Raw genomic sequence first — 26,375 nt, 5'->3', positions numbered from 1 at the left:
CGAAACTGCTTGGCCAACTGCAAGCCCTGGGTTTCAGGGAACCAACCGAGGCAACCCACACAGCCTCCGTGCAGCAGCTGCCTTCCAGCCAAGCCTGGCTTTAAGGGCAGGACAGAACACAGCTGATGCTGCACAGGAGCTGAGCTGAAACATATAAATAAAATGCAAAGGAAAGCAGGTGCAAGGGTAAAACTTGTGTATGGGGCTACCAGGGGCCGCGAAAGTAGAAAGAGTCCAACTTCAGTGTAATACTGCCACTTACGGCCAAAGGATCCTTTTCCCACCACACGTCACAAGAACCCATTTTTAATGCACACGAAAAAGGGCAAAGTTAGCTGAGCTGAGAGGTGGACTGGGCTTGGGAAGGCTGCAGGAATGCCTGTGGGACTGAGCGCAAACCCTTTGCGTGCACAGCCCTCGTGCATCACGTCACAACTCTATGGGAGCACATTAAGTTATCTGCTTAAATGAGAGTTAATTTATGGCTATTTTTCGCATGGAAAAGAATAATATATATTCTGGTACGATTGTATTGTGGCTGCCTTATAAGCACCTTGTGCCAGGCAGGACATTGAGATGGAATTATTATACAGTGAAATAATCCTGAGCGCTGTTGAACATCTCGTGTTCCTTCCAAAGGAGGATTAGGAAATCCTCACTCCCTCCGGTAAAACAAAAGAAAGGAAGAAGAACTCTAGGTGTGAAACCAATGGACAAGCAGTGCGTGCATATTACCACAGAGTTACTGCTCTACTGTTGGAAACCAGTTGGAAAAACAACTCCAAACAATACAGAGAACTGGAGCGCAGCTTACTTCCACATGAAGACAGAATTCTCTCATTTGTTCCTTTGACATTTATGGGACAAGCAAAGGGTAAACAAAAGCAAAATTAGATCCCACAGGCTTTTGTTAGGAAAAAATAGTAGAGGAAAATAACATTCTGTAGCAAAAATCAGCTGTGCAAATGGGACCATCATCTCAGGGCCCTTCCCAGTGCTGCTAGCCTACTTTCTTCCATCTGATCTTAAACAAAATAATTTTTATTGTTACCTACCTCTGAGGTATTTCATTAAGGCTAATGTCAGATTTAAACCTAGACAATCAACATTACATTACTGCTGTTAACCTCCAAACGAGTATTTGAGTGTCTGAGGATTCCTCTTATGCTTCAGTCAGGGCTAGATCCTTATTTTACATTGGGCGTATTGAAAACACTGCAGATCTCAAGCACAAACTTTTTTTTTTAATTAAATAAAAGAAGAATCCTCCACTGGATCTCCATAAGATCCACGTGTGAGCAACCTGATCCAGTGTAGGTGTCCCCGTTCATTGCAGGGAGTTGGACTAGGTGTCCTCTAAAGGTCTCTTCCAACTCAAATGATTCTACGGTTCTATGTTATTTACATGATCTCAGCTGCATACAACTGTGTAACATCACTTGCTGCATAAACATGGTAAACATACATTCATAAAAAAAAAAAAAGTCTGTAAAATAAAATCATGCCATTACAGCTGAAGTTTTGTTTTCCTCCAAAAACGTTTTCCTTTCAAGGCACAACAATCTCAGACTGAACTGAACTGCAGATGGCTTGGTTTTCCTAAGGCCCCTTTATCTCATGGATCCACCCAAGTGCTCTACGGTGAATGGTGAAGCCGTGTACCAGACTAAATGAGAAGCAGAAGCGTTCCCTTCTGTGCTTCCCATGCGGCAAGAAATTGCACAGGCGCTGCTGTTGTTTGCAGCCCTGGCCCGCCTGCACACAGGGGCTGCAGAGGGGGGCAGCTCTGACAGCAGCCATGCTGGGACAGGGGGAGCATCCATCTCATTCTATGGCCAAGGAGGAGTGGGGCAAGACATCTAGTTCCCCAATCAATTACTGGAATTAATTTCTGAGCCTAAGTCATCGTGTCCTGGGGAAAACAAGAATTCATTGACTGGTTTGCACCGGGTTTTCATCACTTTTTTTTTTTTTTTTTAATTTAAAGAAATGAATTTAAAATAACGTTTATATTATCCAGAAAAGTGATGCAGGAGCTTTAAGTATTAAGGGAGTTTTATTCACCCGGAAAGGTACGATAAATCCGTGAGCACTTTCACCTGTTCACAAGATGAAAAATCAAAACTTTATCCCAGTGAAATGGTAAAACAGCTTCAGAGCGGGGACACCTGCAGCATCTCTGTCTCAAAACCTGAACCACTGCCATTCCCACACTGACTGTATGCAGCAGCCCCTTGCTCCCTGCCCTGCACAGCAGGGCTCCTGCTGCAGCAACACTGCCCTCCCTGCACCTAAACTTGTGCTGGGTGGAGAAGGAAAGAAGACTCAACTTACAGCTTCAACTTTGTCCGACTGGAAGGGTCAAGAGGAGAATGCAAACTTCATTCTGGTGGTGGATGGGATTCAGAGCCCCCCTTTATTTGCGGGTGCTGCCCTGCAATGCTGTTGCTGTGCTGCTTTGGCTTAGAGACGACACGCGCTGACCCCGGTGCCCAGCGCTGCACCAGAATAATTCAACACAAAAGGTTTGCATTAAATGTAATGAAGCAGATGACAAAATCAATAAACCTGGAGTGGTGTGGCTATCATAAAAATGATGTAAATTCAGAGTTCACAGTGGTTATGAAGCTATTTAGGATTATAATTAAAACCAGTGCTTTTTTTTTTTTTTTTTTCCAGAATAAAAGCTCCTTTGACAATCATAGATGAATGCTACAGGAAATTTCCAACAAATGTATTCAGAATTAAGGAATGGCACAAAGACAGCATAAATTACCCAAAGATAAACTGTAGGCATAGGTTAGCCTAAAAAAGTACAAAATAAAGAAAATTTGATTTTCATCCTTTTTCAACTGATGTCACATCCCATTTTAATCAAGTTTTATATCAAGAGGATGGTAAGAATACCACATAGCCCGCTTTTAAATCGTGGTACTTTCTGGAGTTGATTTCTGTCAAAGAGACTTCGGTAAGAGTATTAAAACAAAAAAGGGCCAAATCTGCTATTCATTATTCTCCATCAGAAAGCAGCACTGCAGCGCGGGTGCTGCGTCAAAAATGTATCTATGCTTTATTAGGATAAAGCACAACAAGCCCAGAAAGCAGCACGCAGAGCTCAGCGAAGTGTGCAGGTAATCCCTGGAAGCATCCACAGCCACATCAGCTTTTGGTGGCTGACCCCAGCCCCGACCACAGACCTCACCCTGGCTCAGGGCTGAGCCTGAGCTCACCCAACAGCAGCGAGCGGCTCCCAGTGCACAGCCAGGGGCAGAGCTTTGCTGGTGGCTGTCACACAGAGCCCCACTGCATCTGAGCCACCTGCAGCACTGCACGACCAGCGGCTGCAGGACGAGGCAATGCAGTGTGCAAAATACAAAGCATCGGAACCATCAGAACAGAATCTGAAGTAGATTCCGCTCTGCTTCGGTCTGTGTGGTACGCTTGTCTGTCTTGTCGGCAGCATTAGGGTTTTACCACATGAACAAGGAAAGGGGCAGCCTTCAGATGATATCTAAAACACATTTCCCAAAAAGTAAAAAATGAAATTGTTACTTATGCTCATCCTAAGCTGGTAAAGAATATTTAAACATCTACGGTTTGCCTAAAGTTGATGTCTGTTACACCGCACACAAAAGCTGAGTGAATCAAAATGACATACAGCCCTACTGGAGGTGTTCAGCTCTGACTGTCATCAAAATATTCATGTTTTGAAAAATATTAAATATCACTGTGTTAAATGCCATCAATTAAATGCCATTTCCCAGGCTATTATGTACCATCGGCTTGCATACTTCCATGTTATCGGTAGAGCACACTTAGGAGGTATTTCAGCTTTTATTTATCTGGCATTTTACTAAGGGGATAGCAACCTTTAGAGTGAGGAAATCTGTTTCTTGGGAGCGGTGCTTTGGCTTTCAGGAGTTGCTGGTGACAGATCCCTCGTGGCTGCTCGAGCCCACAAGTACGGGCATCCACGGAACAACGACACCTGAAATGCAATCGCACAGCAGAACAGAGCCGACAGCCACCCCGCTTAATGCAGGTGTTTTCATTTAAAAAACATCACTGGTGCACTTTCAAATCTGTGAAATCAATCTCAAGTGAGGTACAAATGGCAGTTTGGCGCATTCAACAGATTTCAGATCATTCTGTGCTGGCGCGTCCACCTGGTGTTTTATTTATTAGCTAGAGACATGGGAAAGGGGATTACATAAACCAAAATGTGTTTTAAAAAATGCGAGCTCGGTCTAATCGCACTACCAAATGCAACATACGTTTAAATACTTCATGAAATGGTTCTGGAGTTTCCCAGTGTTTATCAGGTGTGTTGCAGTGTGTGCAGCTTATTGCTCTGCAGACATTTCTGCCATCGCACCTACGTGCACCTGGGACCATCTCAACTTGTTCAGGAGCATGGAAAGTGTTCCTGAAGCACTCACTCACTCACCCACTCACTCACAGGACTGTCCTGCAGCATGGGACCAGCCCCTGCAGCTCAGCACGCAGAGCTGAGCAAACACTGCTGCAGAGCCTTCACAGAAATGGTCTATCACAAGTGAAATAACTCACTAGGTACAAGACTACTGCTGAACCAGCACCTCTTCGTACCAGCGGACAGTGCAAAAATCCCACAAAACTTCTCCCCAAGAGGCAATTCTGAAGAATTCCTTACGATGTGAAAAGAGATGCAAGCAAATGTGCCAAGATTGTAATGACACTTGGAAAAAATAATATCGCTTGGCCATCACAATGATCTGGTAGAGAGCACAGCTATTTCGAAGACACTCTTCAGAAGCAGCTCTAATGCCTCTGATGTAAATGGGACAGGGCTGGCAGCACGGCAGCTTCAGCTGGGGACTGACACAGCCATGCAGTTCCTCCCTCCATCTCCTGCCTGCCGCAAGTCAGGCTGCACAGCATTCGAATTTTCCTGATTTTTTGCCTCCAAGTTTTACTACAATGTAGGACAAGAGAAGTTATTTAGAAAGATCAGGGTAGGTACATTCAGGTTAGTGATTCAGAATGGAATAAACTGGAAGAGGGGAAAGCCCTGTGTGCCAAGCTGCCCTCGGGCAGTACAGCGAGCAGTGGTTCCCCAGGCAAAAGTGCACTAGCAGCCGGGGTCAGTCCCTGCAAAGACGGGCACAGCCCTTGCGACACAAGGGAGGCAGCTGGGCCCATGCCTGGGACAGCCCTGTGCAGGAGACTGAGCAGAGATGTGCAGAAATAAACATCATGAGCACAAAGCATCCCAGCTCAGAGTCTCTGCTTGGTTGGTTTTGCCTATCTCACCTTAAATGCATTCTGCGCTGTGGAGGGAACATGCACGTGCATTTCAATCAATCATATCTTTTAAACGAGGTAATTGTGAAATATATCCATTTGGCATTCATTATAAGGGGTAGAACAGATGGCAAAAGCTCAAACTAATCTATTCATAAAATTAACTTACGCTGTAGGTGATGTTTCTCCATAGAAAGTGGAAAGTTGGTAACATGTTATTTTAATGTTCTAATAATATTGCATCACAATGGAACTTCTAGGAAAGCGAAGGCGATGGCCACAGCGATACCGCCTGAATTCATTACAGTCACTATCACAATGAATACCAATTACAGGAGATAGAAAGGAGGACATTGTTGGAATACATTGAGCGCAGTGTGAATTTACAAATAAGGAGGAGGAAAATTGTTTACAAATTATTATGGTTGAGGTAATACACTCTACAGAGTGCAAGGGGCCTGTCTCTAACAAGTACTTCCAAACTGCTGATGGTGCTTCAATATCTCTGAACTGTTTTGCCAGCTCTGAAAACACTCAACAATACCTACTGAGATCAAAGCAACCTGACATTTGTTCCAAAAGAGAATTTTATCCTTTTTTTTAATATTTTTATCTACTGATATCTCCTTCAGGCACATCATCAGGTACCAGTGCCTACTGTTCAGCCCATTCAATGACACATTAGCAATCCAACATCAACAGTTGGTTCTCCTCCTGCCATTCACTGCTTTGACTTGAGGTTAAGCACAGACTTCAGTAGACTCACTGCAGATTTTACACCAAACAAGTGGGAAATCTTGCCAACTTTTTATCTCCCTCCTTTAATTTTGCTTTATTGCAAAATTAAAAACTGAGAGCGTACACAAATGTCTTGAAAGCAGAGCCGGGAATTTCGGAGGGCTCAGGACAATGGTTTCCATTGGTAACCCAGTCTAAAGCAGGTTAAGTTTCTAGCGTAATATTTCATTGAGATATACTGTGTATTTACATACAGCCAATAATTCACAATCCCTTTCTTTCTGCTAAGGAAACGGCTGCACGCATCAATCATCATTTCCTTGGGCTTATTCATTATTTTAACTAATTTGACAGGTCTATTTAATTATTTCTATTCTATAGCTGACTAGTGAATATGAGAAATATGTTCTGCAGTGCTGGGTTGCAGTGGAACATTTTTGGTTTGTGTTAGGTGAATGCAAAATACTTCTCAGCATAAAGAGCAAATTCAGCTTTTCCCAAAACCTGAGTGTGCAATCTAGATGTTTAATTTCTGTAAAAGTCTCACGGATCAATGTTAATAGCAGGTGCATGCAGAAAAAGTGAGGGCATCTTCCAAGAAAAGCCGTTTAGCAATAGTCACTAAAGTATTTTACAGTACTCACATGGCTCCAATTTTTATGTTGCATAGGTAATGTAAGTACTTGGAAAATAAATGGACTTACAGAGGCGGTCAATGCTACACATGTGCTGACATATATCTGCATATTTTAAAAATACTAAATGCCGAATTTTGTCCTCAAATGGAACCTTTAGGGCTGTAAGGCTGATTACCCACAATTTCTCAAGCGACCCCAGGGTAGAAGGAAAGCAGCTTCCAGGCTCAGTAACACGAACTATTATCCAACGTGCAGCTGTGAAATATTTAGACACATGCAATGAGCCCATATTAACATGATAGATGAACCTGTCAGCTTATGTTTTTCTGCATCCCACTGCTACAAAATTCTGTCTTTTAGTAAAAGCCTATAAAAGGAAAAAGACAGAAGCCGGGTATGCACAGCATCACTTTCTATTGAATCAAGAACAAGCAATGACAGCAGCTCCTCCTCGAATAAGTGCATGACCCAGTCAGGGGGTGAGGGTGGCCCCAGCTCCCCCTGCACTCAGCTGCAGGAATCCTCCCCTATAGTGTACGTGCACACGGGCTTTCCTTTCAGGAATGTAGATGGGTTTGCTTGCAGGGGGATGCTGATGTGCAGAAGGGCACCTCGCACAGCAGAGTTTGAGCCCTGCACCTGGTACAGGTACGGGTCAGTTCGTACCCAGTCCTGCAGCAGCTCCCTGTCCCATGTGGGGAATGGGGGATGTGCAGACACAGCCTGTGAGGAAGTGCACTCTGTCTGGGATGTCCCTCTGCACTCCCCGTTTACAGAAGCGGCTTCTCCTTCAGCCTGAAAGGTGCAGGATCGGAATAGGTGGCACAGGAGCAAAGGCTTTGGGAAACACACAGTCGGTCTGCTGCTATTTCAGACTCAGACAGTTCTCTGCTTGCAGGTAAATCTATTGATTTTCCCTACCGCAATGCTGCAAACAGAGGAACAAACTTCTGCCAGGAGATAGCAAAAGGGCACTGACTTGCTAGGATCTCCTAAATCTGCCCCGCACATTTCTTACAGGGCAGTACCAAGCCCCAGTATCACCATTCCTCCAAGAACCTGCAGTGTTCTTACGCGTTCCTACAATGCTTTGTGAACCAACACAGCTTGCAGCCCAACAAGAGCGCAGAGGGGGAGAAGCAGGAGCATGCAGCCTGCAGGTACAGGCAATACCTGGCAGTGGTCACTGCTGCTGGGGAGCTCTGTCTGAGCCACCTCCACACATCCCTATTCCGGGAATGCAGGAATGCTTCAGCAGAGGAACGCTCATCTGGATGCCAAGATATGATACATGCAGAAACCCAGGCAGCAGCTTAATGTATTTTTGTGAAGGCAGGCTGCAGCTGACAGTGCTGCGTTAGCCCAAAGCTCAACAAGACCCAGATCCATACTCTTTAATTCTAGAAATAAGTGTGCTTACTCAGGCCTAGATTCCTGCAAGAAACATTTCCTGCTCTCTAGGTAATAGCTAACAGAAATTGAACACAGGTGTGCTCTGCAGCCTGGCCCTCTCCTGCCCTCGCTCCTTCAGCTCTTTATCGGAGCAGTGAGCACAATTTATGCATCTATTCTACAATACTTTCAAAGTGTCAGTTCACTCCAAATTCCCATATAAATGCACTGTTTGTAATGGACATTGTGTGTTCCTGAGACTTTGCTAAAAGCCACATAATTACGTCTACATTTTAATTAGAAAAAGACTCGCTAACTTATTCTTGCTGTGTGCAGATTCTTCCTCGGCATTTCACAGTCAAACAGCAGAAAACACTTCATATGAAAATAATTCACACAACTAAACATGCCCCTCTTGGGAGTTTTAAAACAACACTTCACCAGGCACTGCTTTGTCTGGTGCAAAACATCGCCCTCTGCGACATGAAAAAGCTCTTCTTTAGCACGGACCTCAGTGAGACCATTTTCCTGGGCTCTCTGCTCTGCTAAGAGAATGAGATGCAAAGCTTTTACCATTTAAAATGAAATACGTGGTGAAAAATACGCTGTAACACTGCTTTCTCCAACATTTCATTTTTTATTTCCTATCATTTTAAATTTTATTTTTTAATGGGCAAACCGTATTGTACCAAGCCAGTCCTGCAGTTCTGCTACTAGAGGGACATCACCGTCTCACTTTCATTCTCCAGCACATGCAGCAGCATTTATTTGGTATTTGTTTAGTGAGTTATTTTACACCAGGATGCTCCAGGTGGAAACACCTGCCATTAGTGCTGCCTGTTGCAATGGCCATGCTGAGACAGGGCAGCTCTCGCTGGGCTTGCAAATAGCACTCACCCTAATTTACAGTGAGCCGCTGCACTGCGTATTTCAAAGCCTATATCAAAAGGGAATTCATGTCCCAGCTCAGTCTCCTGCAACAACTTTTCTGCAACTGTCTGCGAGGGGAAGCTTTCCAAACTGCTGTTAAAAACAGTGTTAACTGGGATACTTTAATGGTCCACCAACTGCTGTGTTCCTATCGTAGTATCTACAAAGGTATTGTTTCTGTGTAACGTTGGCACTTCTTTATTTTTAAAGAAACTGGAAGAACTCGAGGCCATGTTAAATGTTAAGCTGTGAAAATAGAGACAATTCAGAGCCAGTCTTTTCCTACATGAGTTTTAAAGACTGATTGGAAAGGGCTGGGCAGTGTGAAAGAACATGCTGCTTCTTATGTCTAAGTCTCCAAGATCCCTCAAAAACGTGCTTCAAAGGCTGAACGAACTCTGAGATGGAGCCATAAATCTGCGAAGCAATAACCATAGAAACAGCCAAGCCTGCTGCTATCACATCAGAGCATCTGTGTCAGAGAGGCTCCAGGAGGCTCCCAGTGCAGGTGCTGGAGCAGCTGAGTGGCACCGAGGGGCAGAGGCCCGCTCTCTCCCTCCAGGTGCTCAAGCAGTTGCGCTCATTGGTAAGGTCATTTCTGCAGCTCCAAAGGGAGCATTTCGGCTGCCAAACCGAGATGGAGAATGGGAATTGGCACGTTGAAGCTTTCTGCTTACTGCTTTAAATATTAACTTGGTTCAGCTTGCATCACAGCCTCACAGTTACCGCTGCAGAAATGTTAACGCGTTTCCAGGAATGAGTTGGCCCAAGATTTTGTCACATTTTTCTCAGCTACTCATAGGCCACTGGTATACGGCTGGAAGCAACAGTCATCTAGTGAACCATCCTGGTCACAAAATTCATACGTTAATTGACAAGAAAAAGTGCATACAGATCTCAGGGAAGCTATGGAAAAGTCTGCTTCTCCCGCTGTGTGTTGAAACAAATGGGACTGGGGCTCCCATAAGCAGATCCATTCATTAGAGCACTGGGCTGTGCTGAGCTGGAGGTTGAACAAGATGACCTCCAGAAGCAGCTTCCAGCCATGATAGCATCTGTATTCTTGAAAGATGGAAAGTGTGACTACAAGAAAGCAAGTCTGATTCTGTGTCTTTTATGGCAAAATAATAGATAATGCCTAACTTGACAATCACAATTTTTATTAAAGCTTTAGATCCTGACATTTATAGAGTGCCTCTAAATACTGCAGCCAGCCATCCCTTGATATCAGCTCGTGGAAAGGTGAGACCCTGATTCCCCCTGTGCTGAGGCTGGGTGTGTAAATCAAAGAACACCTGTGATTTTTCTGACATCTCACCAGAGAGGAGTAAATCGACTCTGAATGTGAACTTCACTATTTTAAATGAAGTTAGAGAACTAACAGTGAATTATGGCTGGGAAAGCTAGATTTTCTGAAGCAAAACACTATCTATTGTTCCTCTAAATTACACAGAGTAAGTAAAGTTCATGCTAATGTGATGAAAGTGCCATGCTTCTGTCTAAAATCCACACATTCTTCCCCCCATAAACTACATTCTCCAGTGTTTTCTCTCCTCTTTTTTCAGTGCCTTAAAAACCAGACCCGTTCACACAGGTCCTCTGATGCTCACCCACGGAATAGGAACACTAAAGCCCAGGCTTAGATGAATTTATCATACTTCTTATGATATGATTTCTTTCAATGACATTCAGGAAAAAAAGCCAGTGTGTCTGGACAGCTAAACTCCCTGCTGCACAGAGACAAGTAACAAACATGGAAGAATCACAAGCTTGGCATGCCCAAAGCCTGCAGAAACAGCTGTTAGTTACACGACATGTAGAAATCTTCACACTCTCCTTATGCCAGCGTATCTATAGGAACCTTGCACAGGGCTCAGAGAGAACAGGAGTGTCTCACAGCATTGCTCCTGTGCCGATTATTTCCAGTCTGGGGGAGGTAAGGTGCAGCTCTGTCTTGTAATATGGTCTCCTTTGCACTATCCCCATGATGTGATACAATGGTTGCCATGCAGCATTACCAGACCAAGTGCCAGAACTGTGCTTTGCCCTTGGATGCAGATGTGATGCTCTGACTCGCATCCACTGCCCTTAATGGTTTCTGTGCGGCCTATAGAAAAAAATTCATCTGGGCATTTAAGAGGTTTATTGGGCAAAGAAATGAAGGCAAAGCTCAAGTGTGTTGCAAGATCGTTCTCAGAAGTGTTTCCTTTTACATCTCCAGCAGATGTTTATACACTGTAAATGAAGAAAAGAAATCCCACACTATTTACCCTGTGCTTACTGTATTTAATGTGGTGGGGGCTCAGACTTCAGCTGGACTGTGAGTGGGGTAACACTGCTAACACTGATGGCTCTGAAATGGCTCTGAGAGTGGCTCGGTTTTCTCGGGAAATCCTGGGTTCCTGCCAACGCGCTGCCTGTTATTTCCTTTTTCAATTCACCTTGTGTTGACTCTAATGATGCGCTTGTGTGTGTGTGCAGATGTGCACACAAATGCATTTCTGGTAGGTAACACATAAGTAACCCGGAAGCATTTAACTGAAAGTCTTTGTTTACACATTTATACAACTACGCTTCTGAAAATGACAACTGCCAAGCTAAGACAAACAAGATTTGTCAGCGCCAACAGTAAAACCCACTTTTCATCCTTTAACTGCTTTTAAAAATTATTTTCATTTTCAATACCAGCTGTCAAAGGACGAACAACTAACTTCTCAAATGCCTCCTCATCTCTGGGAATTTGTGCTCAGCTCGTGTCTGTGCCACATATTGCCATATTTACTTCCTAACAGAGTGGTGGTACAGAAAATTTCAGCTAAGTGGCATCATTCAATTTCACCCTCGAATTCTACCATGTCTTTTCCTATGCACATCTTCCTCAAGGTTTCGATTGTGATTTCACCAGATTTTGCAGCAGAATACTGCAGGGAGAAGGAAAAGCCTTTAACTATTCCTTCTTTGCTCAGGACTTCCCTGGGTGTCTTGTACATACAGTACGTGCGGGGCAAAGCAGTGTGCAGGAGCACAGCAGGGCCCTCTGTGCAGCACAGGGCTGACCACGGCGCGCTCAAACAAACAGCAACAGCCAGAGGTAACTGAGGGAGAACGTTCTGCACCACAAATACTAATGAAGTTGTTACTTACAAGTTCTTCACATCAATGATTCCTCGAAAGGCCTTTCTAGGGATTCCTTTTATCTGGTTTTCACTGAGGTCTCTGAATAAGGGAAAAGAAAAAAAAACAACAGAAAACGTTTTGTTAACAAAGGGAACATATTTCTCAAATTTACATGACATAATGGAACAAAGCACGCTTGGAAAAGGAGATGTTTCTGGGTCTGTTACACCATACCACTCCCCTTTGTCTTCTTAGAGGTCTGCGGCACGAGCTGAAATAACTCTCCAGCCAGAACTACCAGAGTTTGAGATAAAAATGAGCGAGTGTTCAGAAAACATCACTCAGACGTGCATGACATGCACAACTCTGTGATTCAGTGGCAGAGTTTCTACAGCTCAATCTCATACCTCCAAACTGCAGCCTTACAGCGTAAATAGAAATGCTTGTCACTGCGCTTCTGTTTAACAGCTATAAGGACACTGGCTGATCCGTGCTCAGATTATAGCCTCTGATTTTAAATTAACATTCAAGAAAAATGTGACAACCATTCCCTTCAATTGTTTTGTAAGTTTATGGCAAAAAAAGATCGATAAAACACAATTAAAAAAAAACCAACAAAGCACACTGTACTGTGTGTCTGTGGGAACAACAGAATTTTTGAGCTTGTTTTAAAAAAACGGCAATTCAGAATGACTTCGCAGTACTTCAAATGCTACGAAATGCTCCAGCTTAAATCTTACATCTGCATTGTGAGGACAGGTAGAGCAACGAGCACTGCAGTTCCAGTGCTGTTACATAAGCTGCATGCAGTTGCTTTTCCCTTCGACACACTGTAAATATTTCAACTGGAACTTTCCAGTTGTGCAAACCCCTATCAGCCACAACAGGGAGAAGAGAGCAGGCTTTGGGAATGGGAAGGAAAGAGACATGAAATCAGAAAGTTGGGACTCTGTCACACTAAGGATAAGGAGCACTCTGAGTTTGCTGGAGTGCTATCAGCCTGGGGTAGGAGGGAAGATTTTGCTTCGGTTCAGGGGACGAAGTGGGGGTAAGCACGAAGTGTAGGGGGACAAAAGAAAGGCAGAAGATGAGGAGAGAAAAATGGAAGAAGCAAGCAAAGGCAGAAATGGAGGGCACAAGGATGGCTGGAGGAAAGGACAAAGAACGGTGACACCACAGGACAGGACGTTATGGTGTGTGTCATTCGGTGCGATTGTGTCACTTCGTTATACAAACCCAAGGCTCTACCCTATTTTTGGAAAGAAATTCTGGCTTTTTGGTGGTTGTTAGGACTGAATGGCAGTCATTTGTACCATCCACCAGATACTTTTCTGTAAGCACGTTCTGTGTTGCAGTGAGCCTCCTTTCCAGTCTCCACCAAATTGCCTTTATCAAATGAAAGGCCAGAAATCACTGCCTGTCACAAAAGCCCACATTGACACTGCAGGTCAAGACGTGTCATGCAGGGCTTTCTTCTGTTTTCCGTCAGGCAGAGAGAGAAAAAAAGGGGACTATGTCCTTGTCATGAGACTAATTCAATTTATACCAGTCATGCAGTCTACACCAAATTCTCAAAGTAGCCACAATTGTTCATTCAGACTATCACAAACAAAAAGGTGCTGCTGGATACAAGTCTCTTTTTCAAACCAGATTAAAATTCTTTGTGACCTTCACAATTTGTTTAACACTGATCCACACCATGACCCTTCCTTCACCTCCCCTTTCTTTTGCCAGCAACAAAATATTAGTTCTTTAAAGACAGATCTTCTACCCAGACAAACGATCGGGCAGCCTGCAAGCATAAAAGTGGAAAGCAAAGTGCATTTCAGACCCGCAGGAAGGCAGTCTTATGCTGAAGACGGATTGGAGGGCAGGGAATCACTTTGGTGTGACAGCGAGGCACAGCAGAGCTTGAGCCAATGGTAAAAGTGTGACAGAATTGCTTAGGGGGGCAAAATTAGCAAGATCTGGAAGCAAAAAAGCATACTAACTGCAGCAGAAAGGGTTTGAAAAAGTAGAATTGCAAGTTTAAATGAAAATAAGCATCAAGCCCACCAACACCTCAAGTTACACTTGTTCAGAATTTTACTGTACAATACTTCAAACCAGTTTTAAAAAGAAATGTAAAAAATAAAGTATTTTTTCTAATACTATTATGGTCTAAAAATGCTAATTTATATTACTGCTTTCTGCGTTCTGCTCAGATCGCCTCTGCAGTAAGGCAAAAACCGGAGACTTGAGGAAATTTGTCCGTTTTCTATGACAATCCTCTCATAAATTGTATTAATTTTATTTCCCATTTAGGCACTCTCTAGCTAACAGCACTGCCTCTCTAAATCTCCAGACCCATGCACTGATATCATAAATATCTGTAGCGGTCTGGAGCAGGGACAGCCTGCACGGTGCTGGTGATACAGAATGGATGAAATTCACAACTGCATGCTTCATTTTCCATAGCTGCCCTCTCACAAGTATGACTGTGACTTTTTGGGACGGGTAGGGGAAGAATTCACCTCTTTCTAACAACATGCCAAACTTCTGCTAAGCATCTTCCAAAGGCAAGCAAGCAGCGGGCAGGCTCAGCCTGTGCCCTTCCCAAAGCGTGCCGGGAGCCAGCAGCAGCAACCAACTGCTTGTCCTCTGAGGTTGTTTTAGAGCTCCAGCTCTGCAGGCCCTGCTCCTCCTAACAGACGTAACGGGAAGCTGTCCCTGACGGTATGGAAAATAAATATTAGTTATTAATAGTAACTGCAGAAAAAACAGATAAACTCGTGTGAGGCCAAAAACGCCAAAACGAATCAAAACAGAACACTAAACAAACAGAAAAGAATTGTGATACACAAGAAGAAATAAACAACGAATCTGAAGAAAAATAAACGATGACTACTAATGTATTTCCTGTTAGGCAAAGGTTTTAAGCCGTGTATAGTCATAACAGAGGATGGGTTCAATGCCCCGATGTATAATGAATGGAGCCTTGAGGAGGAAATCAGTGAAACAAATCCAGCTTTAGAGAAACGCACCATTCCAAAAATCCTTGGTTTAGTGGGGAAGATTAGCGAGCACTGAAGGGAAGCACTTGATGTAAGGACAAACCAGAATGTGCCGTATGCCAGCAGCACCTCCTGCTCTCTGCTGCTTACAGTTTCCTCTCATACAGACAGCAGCAAGCCCAGCACCTCGTGCTGCACACGCAGGCTATCAACCAGAGAAAAGGAAAAGCGGTTTAGCAAAGTCACTGTCCTCAGCTAAAGGCTTGTCGGAGCGTGCACTGCCCTCAGAAAGGAGAATGCTGGGGAAAGAAAACTGGCCCTTGAAGTTCATCAGAATCTCTCCTTGGGCGCCAGTACTGTCCTGCAGATACAACAGAGACACGTGAAGCAGGTTCTGGAGCCAGCAACTGCTCCTGTGCTGCTCTCCCGTGGGCACACCCCCATCCCCAGTGCACAACTCCTGCCTGCTGTGCCGCAGCTCGTGGGTGGCTGCTGGGGGAGCACCATAGCTGGGGAGGATGCTCAACCTGCAACCAGCAGCTCCCAAAGCCAGTGGTGTGCAGGGGCGGCCAGAGGGTAGGGACTCACATTTCAGAGGTGGGGAAATACAACCAGAGGACATTAGGGGTCTTGGGCTTGAAGTTTGAATGAATCAGAGGTGAGGGAGCCAAAAAAATGCAGCAGCTGCTGCTGACGTGCCCACACTGCACAGCTCACAAGTCAATGGATATTTTAGTTTCTATTTTGACTAAAATGCTTTGGACATAGATTAACTCCCTCTGCAAGTATAATGTTGTTTTGCTGATCTTCAAATGGAAATTGCAAGAGCCTTGCTGATAGAAGGGCTGGGAAGGAAAAAACCAAAACCGCTGACATTTTCTAAGTGCCTCTGTAGTCCACTACAATGCTGGGTTTTAGCTTCCTGCTTTAGTGCTGGCTGTTTCATCCTAAGTGAAATATCAGCTGTCTAATACAGCAATAAAACACATTTTTTTTTTTTTAATTTGCCAGTGACAGAACATAAACCACTTAATTGGAACATGCAGTCTTCACTTGAACTACAGATCTAAACCGCTCAAACAGCTACGTTAGCACAGCCCACAAAGTTGCAGTGGTACTGGGAATTACGTGTAGCGTATGAACACACAGACTGATAGCACTATGCTTAGGGTGTCCCCCTTTTCAAGAAGGGAACAAAGGAAATACAAAAAAGATCCTTTGCATATTTACCAGTTATTTTCCAGATCTTTTTGGTGTACATATTCTAAAGTTCAAAAAGACTATTTTCAACTGAAGAACTGCCTGAAATGCTGCTTGTCTGAGAGATATTTATTGGGCTTGAACACCGTTTTCTTATATCTCCTGCTCAAACGGCCTAAAGGACAAATCATCATTTGGCATTACCCAATAAAGACCCATCGCAGACTTGCCTGGAATGGCTGAGGAGTTGAATGAGAAGACGTAAAACACAGACATCAAAGGCAAATGGCTCACAGCCACAGCCCAGCATGCACCTTTCCTGCACAGTATTGTCTGTTGATCCCAGAATAAAGCAGAAAACTCACAGAGTTAACCATTAGCACATGGAACCAATACTCAGCTAACAAATAAAGGAAAAACTGGTCTAGCTGCCATGATTCCTCCAGGTGCCTTTCAGCCTATCCACAATTCAGTGGTGTCTTAGGGATACACAGGGGAGCTCACACAAAACACACAGAGCCACACGACAAACGCTGATTGATTCCGCTGCGTACCTCCTGAGACGGCACGGGAACCAACTGCTTCCCGCAATCTCTGCCTCACACAATAGTATGGGAGAGTTTGTATTAGTTAGCTTTATTTTGTATAGCAAACAATGGGAAAGTATGAGTGCTGATTGTAAGTGCCAGCTACCACCAGAGCTAAAAAATAAATACCCACGGTTCACTCCAGTTACAACATGCACAGCTGAGAAAAATGAGGATTACTTAAGCCACGCTTGTAACTTGCTTGCAGTCTTTTACCAAACAGGATTTCTGAGTTAAAAGCATTTCAGCCTTATACATTTATCAAAATAAAATAAAGTAGGTGTTCTTGAAACTTTGTGCACTATTAAAGGTTAGTAACTATTCCTCAACCCCACGTCTTTACAACCAGACTGAAGACAGCTGAACTGCTCTGCAGAAGGACATGCTCTAACACAAACTGGTCACTGCAATTTGTCTCTTGGGAGTAGTTCTAATTTGAACAGTATGTTAAACACAAACTCTACCCTATGGTGTTTAACTGAATTAAACAATTCCGGTGTGGGGAGTAATAGAATAATCTAGAGAGAAGAGGTATCTCTTCAAGAATCACCTAATAAAAGATAAACAAGTCAGATTTTTCATACAGCACAAGCTGGAGGGAAGATAACTTCCAGAGGGAAAACAAGGAGGGCAAAGGGACCAGTGCTTACTAAGGGACAGAATGGGAGAACATGTGAAGAGAAAGAGCAAACCCATAGGGGGAGAAAAAAGAGTTTACTGAATTATAACAAAGCCAGCACAGAATATTACTATGGGCAGAAACTTTGTTTTGTCATTCCCAAGGGAGTTTTGTCGTCTCTCAAAGTTTCTGTTACAACCCACAGCAACTGGCAATGCCTCAAGCCCTGCTCAGCGTCAAGCACAGCACAGCCAGGATCAGAAAGGCTGTAGCACAAATTCTCTTCTAATTGCTACAGTTTCTTCTTGTCCATTAATAAAACGTCCCTTCAAAGATGCGAGCAATGCTGCAGCTCGTCTGGTCACATCTGCCACACAGCTCCAGCCACTTACTGCCAGGAAGCAGTGGAAATGGATGTGGTCTTTCTTTGTAATACACGTGGTCCTTGCAAAGGCTGCTGTTGTGAAGATGGAGTCAGGAGAGTGATCATGTACATGTATATATCACTGTATCATGTTAAACTGTTGTTTCATTTACAGTAAAGAGGGGAAAAAGTTGTTTTTTATTCCTACTCTGCCAAAATTGTGCCTGTTTTTTAATGGTTAAGATACTATCTGATACTTCCAACAGCTAAATACTATTCCTACCTAGGAGCTACTGCCCTAGTATTTGCAAAGCTGTTCAGTATTTGTTTTTCCTATCCTGTAGCTGAATTAACAAATAACTGAGTCCATTGCTGAGGACATTTCAATATCTTTCAGCCTTGTAAACACACACCACTTATTTAAGATATTTATCATCTTCCAGGTGGGAAAAGCATTGACCAAATCACCCCAAGTAACAAGAACAAGCTGCGGCCAGCCCAGCACTCACATCAGCACCTCTGCTCAGGAGGGGCCTTATGCACTCTGTGGGGCAAGGATTTCTCTCCTGTGTTCCGTGTAAAAGATGTCATTTCCCTATCATAAAGCAGCAGTTATCACTCTGTCCAGAAGGCAAAATTTACATGCGCTGCTGCCGATGGGCTACAAGGGCAGAGCTTAAGAATAACAGCACTGCACAGCATTACTTGGTTGAAACTTGACATCCCTGCTCATTCTCTGAAGGGAAAAAATATCTTGTTGCTACTACTGCAATAAAACTGTGGATGTTGACAACATCCAAGTTCTGCAAAACGAGAGCAGGTCAGACAGATGTTTTGTACCCTGAGCAATTCCAGGTGATCGTGTTTCCACTGGACAGTACAGCTGAACAGCACTTCATATCCTGGGAAGCTGTTGAGAAGTTCTTTCTGGTTTGGTTCGGTTTGTTTTAAAGGGAGGGAATTTAGCTGCAAAATGCCAGCCAAACCAGTCCTCAGTGCTTTCACACAGGCACGCAATATTGCCAAGCTGCCAGAAGATAAGCGCTGCGATTTCTTTGCTGGTGGGGTTGCACTGTGAGGGCAGAGAAGGCAGCTCGACACCTCTGTACTTCACTGGGCACCCAAAGCCTCCTAGAGCCCAACTATTTCTTTCCTCCCTCCTGCCATTTCCAAAATACTGACCCAAATCCTGATCAGACAGTATACTGAAGACTCTTCTTTTAAAGCCAATCACCTTGAGACAGATCGGATTTTTCATTTTAGAAAGCAACACCTGTTGTGTTTTTTGGAATACATGCCCAAAAATCAAATTGTACCTCAATGTCTTTACATTCAACTTTGGGTACGCCTGGGAGTGAGGATTGACAAGTAAGCAAGTGGACTCAGAGGAAACATAAGAAGAGAAGCACTCCTCAAGAAACACAACAGAGCTTCTAAAAATGACAGTAACGCTTCTTTATTCGCAGCATTTGATGTAGGTCTTTAGTGCTTTAACAAGCAGTATCAAGAAAATTAATCCTTTATACAGATGGGGCAATAGACCTGGAGATAGCATGTGACTAGAGCAAGGTACTCTAGCAGGGGGTGGGAAGAGACAGGAAAAATACTTGAAAGCCACATACAATCAGTATTCCATTTTATACAATTTAAATCTTAAGTCTTTGCACATGCAGTCAGACTGTGTCAGCAGAGAAACAGCACACATGGTTTCAACAATATACTAAAGAAGGATTCATTTTGATAGATAAACCCTTTTCACTGTGGCTTTATCCAGAACCAGGTTTATTCTACCAAGGCACTCCTGTTACACTGTGCTCCACCCAAGTGAGATTCCAGCACAGAGACACCAAAGTGATCTTGCAGGAACAAAGAACACCTCCAACAGTTGGGAGCAAAGTCCTGACATCAGTGGCAGGAAAGAAATCCTGTGCATTTGCAAATACGAAACAAGAACCAGCAGGCAGTACGACCCTCTTCTGATTTCCTCAGCCCAGACCCTCAGCCTTGTTTCAGCACAGTACGACTGCTTAGCAAAAAGTTACCTGCAATTTACTGGGAATGTCTTTTTGCTATGTAAAAAAATGGTGAGCCTTTACTTTCAGGAGATAAATGAATGCAATCAAACATGAGCTAATAACCTGCGCCAGCACTGAATAAGTGATCAACATGTGGAGGAAGGCTCACTCTCAAGTGATCTCTTTTGACCTAATCCCACCTTTGTTAATGATGAGAGTTTTTACAAGCAAATAATTTTTTACACTTTATTGGTATCCTCAGAAAAATACCTCTCTGACCGGTTACATTCTGGTGCACCTAAACATCACACAGTAGAATAAAAATTTGTTTAATCCAGGCTGTGATCCTGTACCTCAGCTATGAAAACAGATTACTTGCACTGGAGCAGGCAGCAATTGAAGGTGTAAAGGTGTAGGCTTTATTTATTATGAACTTCCCCAGAAAGAGGCCAATTATTTAATTTTTTTAATAATCACAAGCATTTCTGTGACTATAAAAGTAATAAAAATTAAGCAATCCATAGACGGTAAAAACAACTACAATGATATTTCATTCACTCCGGTGAGGTAGAAATGAATTGCAAATTGTTTGAAGGCACTGCAGTGAGAAAAAGCAACGTACTGGTATAGCTAAGCCCTGGTTATCATGACACTATTATTCTGTGGTAAAAAGTACACCTGGGTAAGAGGGGGACACTATTGCTCTAACTGTAATAGTTTTTAAAATTAAATTATAATATTGGGCCAGTTACATCTGCTGCAGAGATATTCTGCAGTCTGTACTCCATTAACAGCCACAGAAGCCCTAGACAACGGAGAAAACAGTTTTATACATCTTGCCCCTTCTTTCACAATATTTTAGCTTCTATCGTGACTCCATGACTCCGCATTTATATATCTTTCCTTTTATGAATAGTTTAATCCCCGAAAGCCACCGTGAAACACTGCAGATGTAAGAAGATACGCTTCAGACTGGTTTGTATCCTTAATTCATTTTCCTATGTGGATTTGATATTTAGATTTATTAGACCAAGATGTAATACCATAAAGCGGTTAACTCTACTGGGGATATTAATGTAAGACACACCTGTTTAAGCAATCCTTGCATCTCCCTTTTACGGTAGGCTCCACGTACCCACAAGCTATTCAATTATTTCAGAGCAGATCTGCCCTGACCATCACAGCTGCATGATACCTCCAAACCTCATTCCGCTACTTTATACATACATAAAAGAAATGATTCACTGAAGCATAACCAAATCATTTCTTTTTCGAAAGGCTGAAGAGCCAAGCACCTTTAAGAACCCGCTGTCATGAACAGAAATTTTATCATTCAATACTGCCAGGTTTTAAAAAAAGTAATCTAAACAGAAGACAGATTTTGTATATACAGAAAATAAAATCTAAGTTTACAAGCAGAATGAGCATGCTAATTAATGTAACACAGAACTAAGCCCAAATAACTTTTCAGCTAACAGGCACGTGTGAAAGAATACATTCCTCCAAAAAAAGCAGAACTTGTAATCATGTCACTCATCTTATGGAGTGTTTTGTTACTTCAGTGTTTTGGTAGACCACCTACCAGGGACCTGAGGCATTACTGAAGACGAAGTTAAAACCCGGAGAATTCACAAGACATAACAGTCTCCCTAGAACTTTACTGCCACTTACAAGCAAGTCTGAATAAGGTAAGAGGAGAGTTCTGTGAGTCCAGCTGAACCCTGCTCTGAAATCACAGAATCATAGAATGGCTTGGGTTGGAAGGGACCCCAAGGATCATTGAGTTCCAACCCCCTGCCACCAACCTCCAGATCTAATACCAGACCAGGCTGCCAGGGCCCCATCCAACCTGGCCTTGAACACCTCCAGGGACAGAGCATCCACAGCCTCTCTGGGCAGCCTGTGCCAGCACCTCACCACTCTCTGTGAAGAACTTCCCCCTGATATCCAGTGTAAACCTTCCCTCCTTGTGCTTAAAACCATTCCCCCTTGATCTATCACTATCTACCCGAGTAAAAAGTCTCAGATCTTCCTTTGAAAACAGATTCATCTCATCACCCCAAAACACAGAAAATATTCATACGGAGATGTGGGCATTTCCCTATGTTTAAATTAACCCACAAAGATTCTCGTGGCACATTGGGAGCTTTATCCCTGAAGAAGACAAGGAACAACGGCACTACTCTGATTCATCAGCAAATGCCTCACTTCACTGATCTGCAAGAGGGTTGATTTGCATAAAGCCACTTCCAAAAATGAACTCGGCTTTCCTCTGACTCACTGCCAAGCATGTTACTGAATTTCAGATCAACAATGTCAGCTCAGAAAATTAAATTAAATTTAAGAAAAACTGATAGCAGGCTGGGAAGAGGGAGGAGTGCTCCTTGCACAACGGACTCCAAAGGGAAGCAACGAAAAGTCTGCACATCGCTCGTTTACCTCTGAAGCACTCTCAAATCAAAGGATATAAAATTCCAGAGTGATTTGACTTCATCGCTGCTGGGAAGGATGATGACTTCCTCTAAAGTCCACTGCAGTTGTTTGAGTCTTTGGAAGAAGCGATGTCTGGCAACACATCTTGTAATTATCCTAAAGTTTCTTCAATTTACGACCCAGCTGTTCAACTACTTCAACAAGCTTTTAAAAAACAAGTAGCCCTCAGGTGTCATGCATACGTAAACACCGAGCACACACTGATTGGCAGGAGCACTTTTGACAGTAAAGATGCTTTGCTTTACCTTCAAAATACAGTACTGCATTTGGAATAAGTCACACACAAATGAACAGAGAACTTGCATTGCCTAGACAGTGGAAGCCTCTACTTGTAGCTTCAGATGGTGTACTACATTCAAATCATTGCTAGAAGATGAACAACGCATGCAATAATGATAGTTCATGGCATTTTAAGATTATTCCTATTTTTACTTTTATTTTCTGTTACTTCTTTCAGGGCTATGACTAACCTTCTGGCCAAGAAGCGGGCATCTACAATTATTATTTTGAATAAGATCAATGCACTCTACCAAAGTGGAAAAAAAATCAATTAACAACTCAGAAGCAAACCCAAGAAACACTGATATTAAACTGCTGCTGTTTTCAGCACTGAACAAAGACAGATGCTATCTTACAAAATGGTTGTTCTACACTACACCTTCATGCACATTTTAAATAATTTATGATTTCTCCTTCAATCTTGTATTTGATACTATAAAACTGTAAAGTTTCTCATACGATGCAAATAGTTCCATCTTATCAAAAAACAAATTTAACTCAATTTTACAGCTCAGAAAGTTTACATTCTAGTACCATTTCTACACATCATTACTTCCAGATGCATAGACGTAAGAGCAACAATCAAGAGGCAGAATCTAGAAGTCAGTCAAGACACACATCAATGTCTGTGCTGTAGTTCCATACACACAGGTTGGGCTTGCTTTGTGCTGGAGCTTGGTTTTATCCCCCCTCAGATGAAATCGCCTTTTCTTTAAACAGCTGATTTCTGGAAAGACAACCCTAAATACTCAGGAACTATGTTTAACCCAGAAAGCAGATTTCTAGCTAAACCTATCCCACCCTGTTAAACTTATATGTTTATTATATGGATTATGTAGAACTATAGTACACATGGTTTCAATATTGTTTCTAGCTTGCACTCTTTGTTCAGTCTTTCTAAATCACATAACAAAAGAATGATATGAAAGAAGAAAGACAAAACAACAGTAAATGGGTGGAATGTATTTCCAGCACTTTACCCAAAACGGCAAGATAGAAGAAGCATAGGTTTATATCCAATTAAATAATCAGGATTTTCACATGTCACATGTGGAGCAGAACACAAAATTCATTAAAATAGAGAAGAGACTACTCCTTTAGCTTTTCCACTGTGTCTGGTAATTAGAAATATTTTAACCAAGTGAGAAATCATCACAGAAAACTCTAGTGCCCTGTTGTACTCTGCCAGAACTACTCTTACAGGTTGCTGCAGTAACTTCTGCACTTTAATCCACATGTTGCCTCCCGCTGGGTCTGCATTAGGATTTTGTTCAGTTCACAGAATAGATAGCATCTCACATAGAACAATCACAGACTGGTCTCCCACTGACATCCCCCATTCAGATGCTGAGCCTGGGTTATGGTCACGATGCATTCAGAAACCACCGCCTGCTCAGCAGCAACTGCCTGTCAGTTTGGCTCAGCTAGGTTTGCAAAAATGAGAAGGAAGGCCCAAAGAAACACGTAGGGTATATAGTCTAACTCCCTCACTCTTAACTCATTACCTTCAAACTGACCCTGAGAAGCACAAGGAAGCTGCCCAGAGCTGGCAAGCACAGTGCATGGGCAGGAGCTCAAGCAGCTGCCCGCCTCTGCACCAGGGCTGGTTGTCATAGCAGTGCCTCGGTGCTCCTGCTAAATTGGGGCTAGCAGTTTCATAGCACCATGGGATGGCTTAAAAAGGAAGGGGCCCTAAACATCACCCAGTTCCACCCCCCTGCCATGGACTGGTTGCCACCCATTAGGATCAGGCTTCCCGAGGCCTCATCCTCATCTTGAACACCCCCAGGGTTGGGGCATTTTTACTCAGAACAACTTTCAAGCTAATTGAATAATCTATTAACAGTGAATTAACCTTTTTTTTCTCCCTTTTTATCACTAACTCGACACACAAATCCTGCAGAGGATGCTTAGGAGGTGTCTGCATTGAGAGTTTCTGTGTATCTGGGACTTCCACACTGCAATCATCTTTGGTGAGGTAACATAAAATTTCAGAGCACATAGTTAATGTTCAAATGGCAGAATATATTGATTCCCTGCCCATCCCCTAGTATCTTAAGTTTACCCAGAAGACTGTTTTATTTAATTAACTTGGTGCTTTATTAATATAAATATTCCACTATTGATCATAAGAGAAGCTGACGCATGTTTGAGTCAGGCATACATCAGATCCATTTAATGGAGCTCCACTTAGAAGAGTAGTTGGCTCTAAATCAAGGTAAATGGTAGCAAGTGCTCCTTTGGGATGACAGGGCTTAGCTGAATCTATAACATTTTTACGGAGCTAGTTTTTTTAAAAGCAGAAAGCGTATGGAAATTAGATATGAAAATGGTCTCTCCTTGCACGTATCAATTAAGCATGTCAATACCTTAATTAAATTGCTCAACTTAATGAGATTTATACCAATGAATACGTTTTATAGTTATAATAGCTTTTTTGGCTACCGTTCAAGATGTCAAATAAATTGTGAAAAGAGGATTAAAAAAGTAGTAATTGACATTCTGAACTGAAGCCAGTATTTTTTTCTCTCATTTTTTTCCTTCATTCATGTGATTTTGGAGAACATATAAATATAGTAATGAACCCTGTAATAGCTTTGCTTTTAAAAATGTCTTCCTTTTCCAGTTCTAATCCTTCTTATCAAATTCTCTAAGTAGCACACTGCTTGAATTAAGAAGCACTTCAACCTAAATGATTGTACGTCTTTTTCCATTTGAGGCCCACTATTATTCTTATCCTCCAAGTTTGAAAGTAGTGAAACATTTCTATCCAGACATGTAGTTACTGTAAGGTCTTCCTTATCGGACTATGGCAGCAGAATGCCTGGTGATGCATGGATCCTACCCTGCAAACAGCAGGGACTCTTGCTCTTACCCTGGACTTGCTTTAATTTTGCATTAAACATCTCTGACCAAATGTAAGTTTCTAAAATCTAGACCACACCCGAAGAAATGGTGCTGAAGTGTCAGAAAATTTATTTTGGAAAAGAATCTGTTCCAGTCCTTTAACACTTCACGGTGCTCTAACTTGCAATTGCAAGTATCAATAAAATATATATTAAAAATTTTAAATAAAATTCTAACCCACTGCTTTTAAAACATATCTCCAAAAATAAAATTATATTCAATGTGCAAGCTGTCTCCTCAGGTCTCACTGGCCTCATTGGTTTCCCATTTAAAGGGAAACGTAAGTAACGTTGATCAGAAATACCTGCTGTACTGCAAACCCTCAAACAATGAGCTCCAATTTGCAGGTTGCCAGCTTGGAAGTACAAAAATATACAACACGACCTTCGAGAAAGACATAACCAAAGCAAACGTCTTCTGCAATTAGAGAGATGGACAACTCTCATCTAGGGAATAAAGAAAAGTATGAGATGCTGCAATTCCTGGGGTAATTATTGGCTCTGTCCTAAATGCTCTTCCGCAACCTTGACAAAGTCATCACAGGTCTCAGTAATTCAGCTCTCTGGTATATGGCAAGGGGCACATGCCTTTATAGTGAGGCATACCCAGCTCACATGTAAAAGTGCATATGCATTTTCAAGTGAAAAGTGCTACAAAAATGCCTTGTAATTGCTAGCAGACTGCTCCAGTAGGGCTGCAAGGTGACCAGACAACACAAAATGCCACTTCCTTTGCTAAGAGCACTCTAATGAGAAAGTTGGTGTGTGTTCCTATCATTGCCTGGCAACACATACAGAAATAGCGAAGATAACAAAAATCA

The 26,375-nt window shown here is 42.7% G+C and overlaps 1 protein-coding gene across 3 annotated transcripts in view; it reads right to left on the bottom strand.

The window, feature by feature from the left end:
• Window positions 1-26,375, bottom strand: part of SLIT3 (slit guidance ligand 3) — a 536,914-nt gene that overhangs the window by 221,601 nt on the left and 288,938 nt on the right. For all 3 annotated transcript variants that reach the window (XM_021410240.1, XM_021410241.1, XM_021410242.1), the window contains one exon: window positions 12,126-12,197. In XM_021410240.1, the coding sequence (XP_021265915.1) occupies window positions 12,126-12,197 (72 nt within the window). The remainder of the gene's footprint in view (window positions 1-12,125; window positions 12,198-26,375) is intronic.

Source organism: Numida meleagris, chromosome 12 (assembly GCF_002078875.1).
Source record: "Numida meleagris isolate 19003 breed g44 Domestic line chromosome 12, NumMel1.0, whole genome shotgun sequence".
Classification (NCBI taxonomy): Eukaryota; Metazoa; Chordata; class Aves; order Galliformes; family Numididae; genus Numida; species Numida meleagris.
Note: the sequence above shows the minus strand (reverse complement) of the source record. Positions and strands in the feature narration are given on the sequence as shown.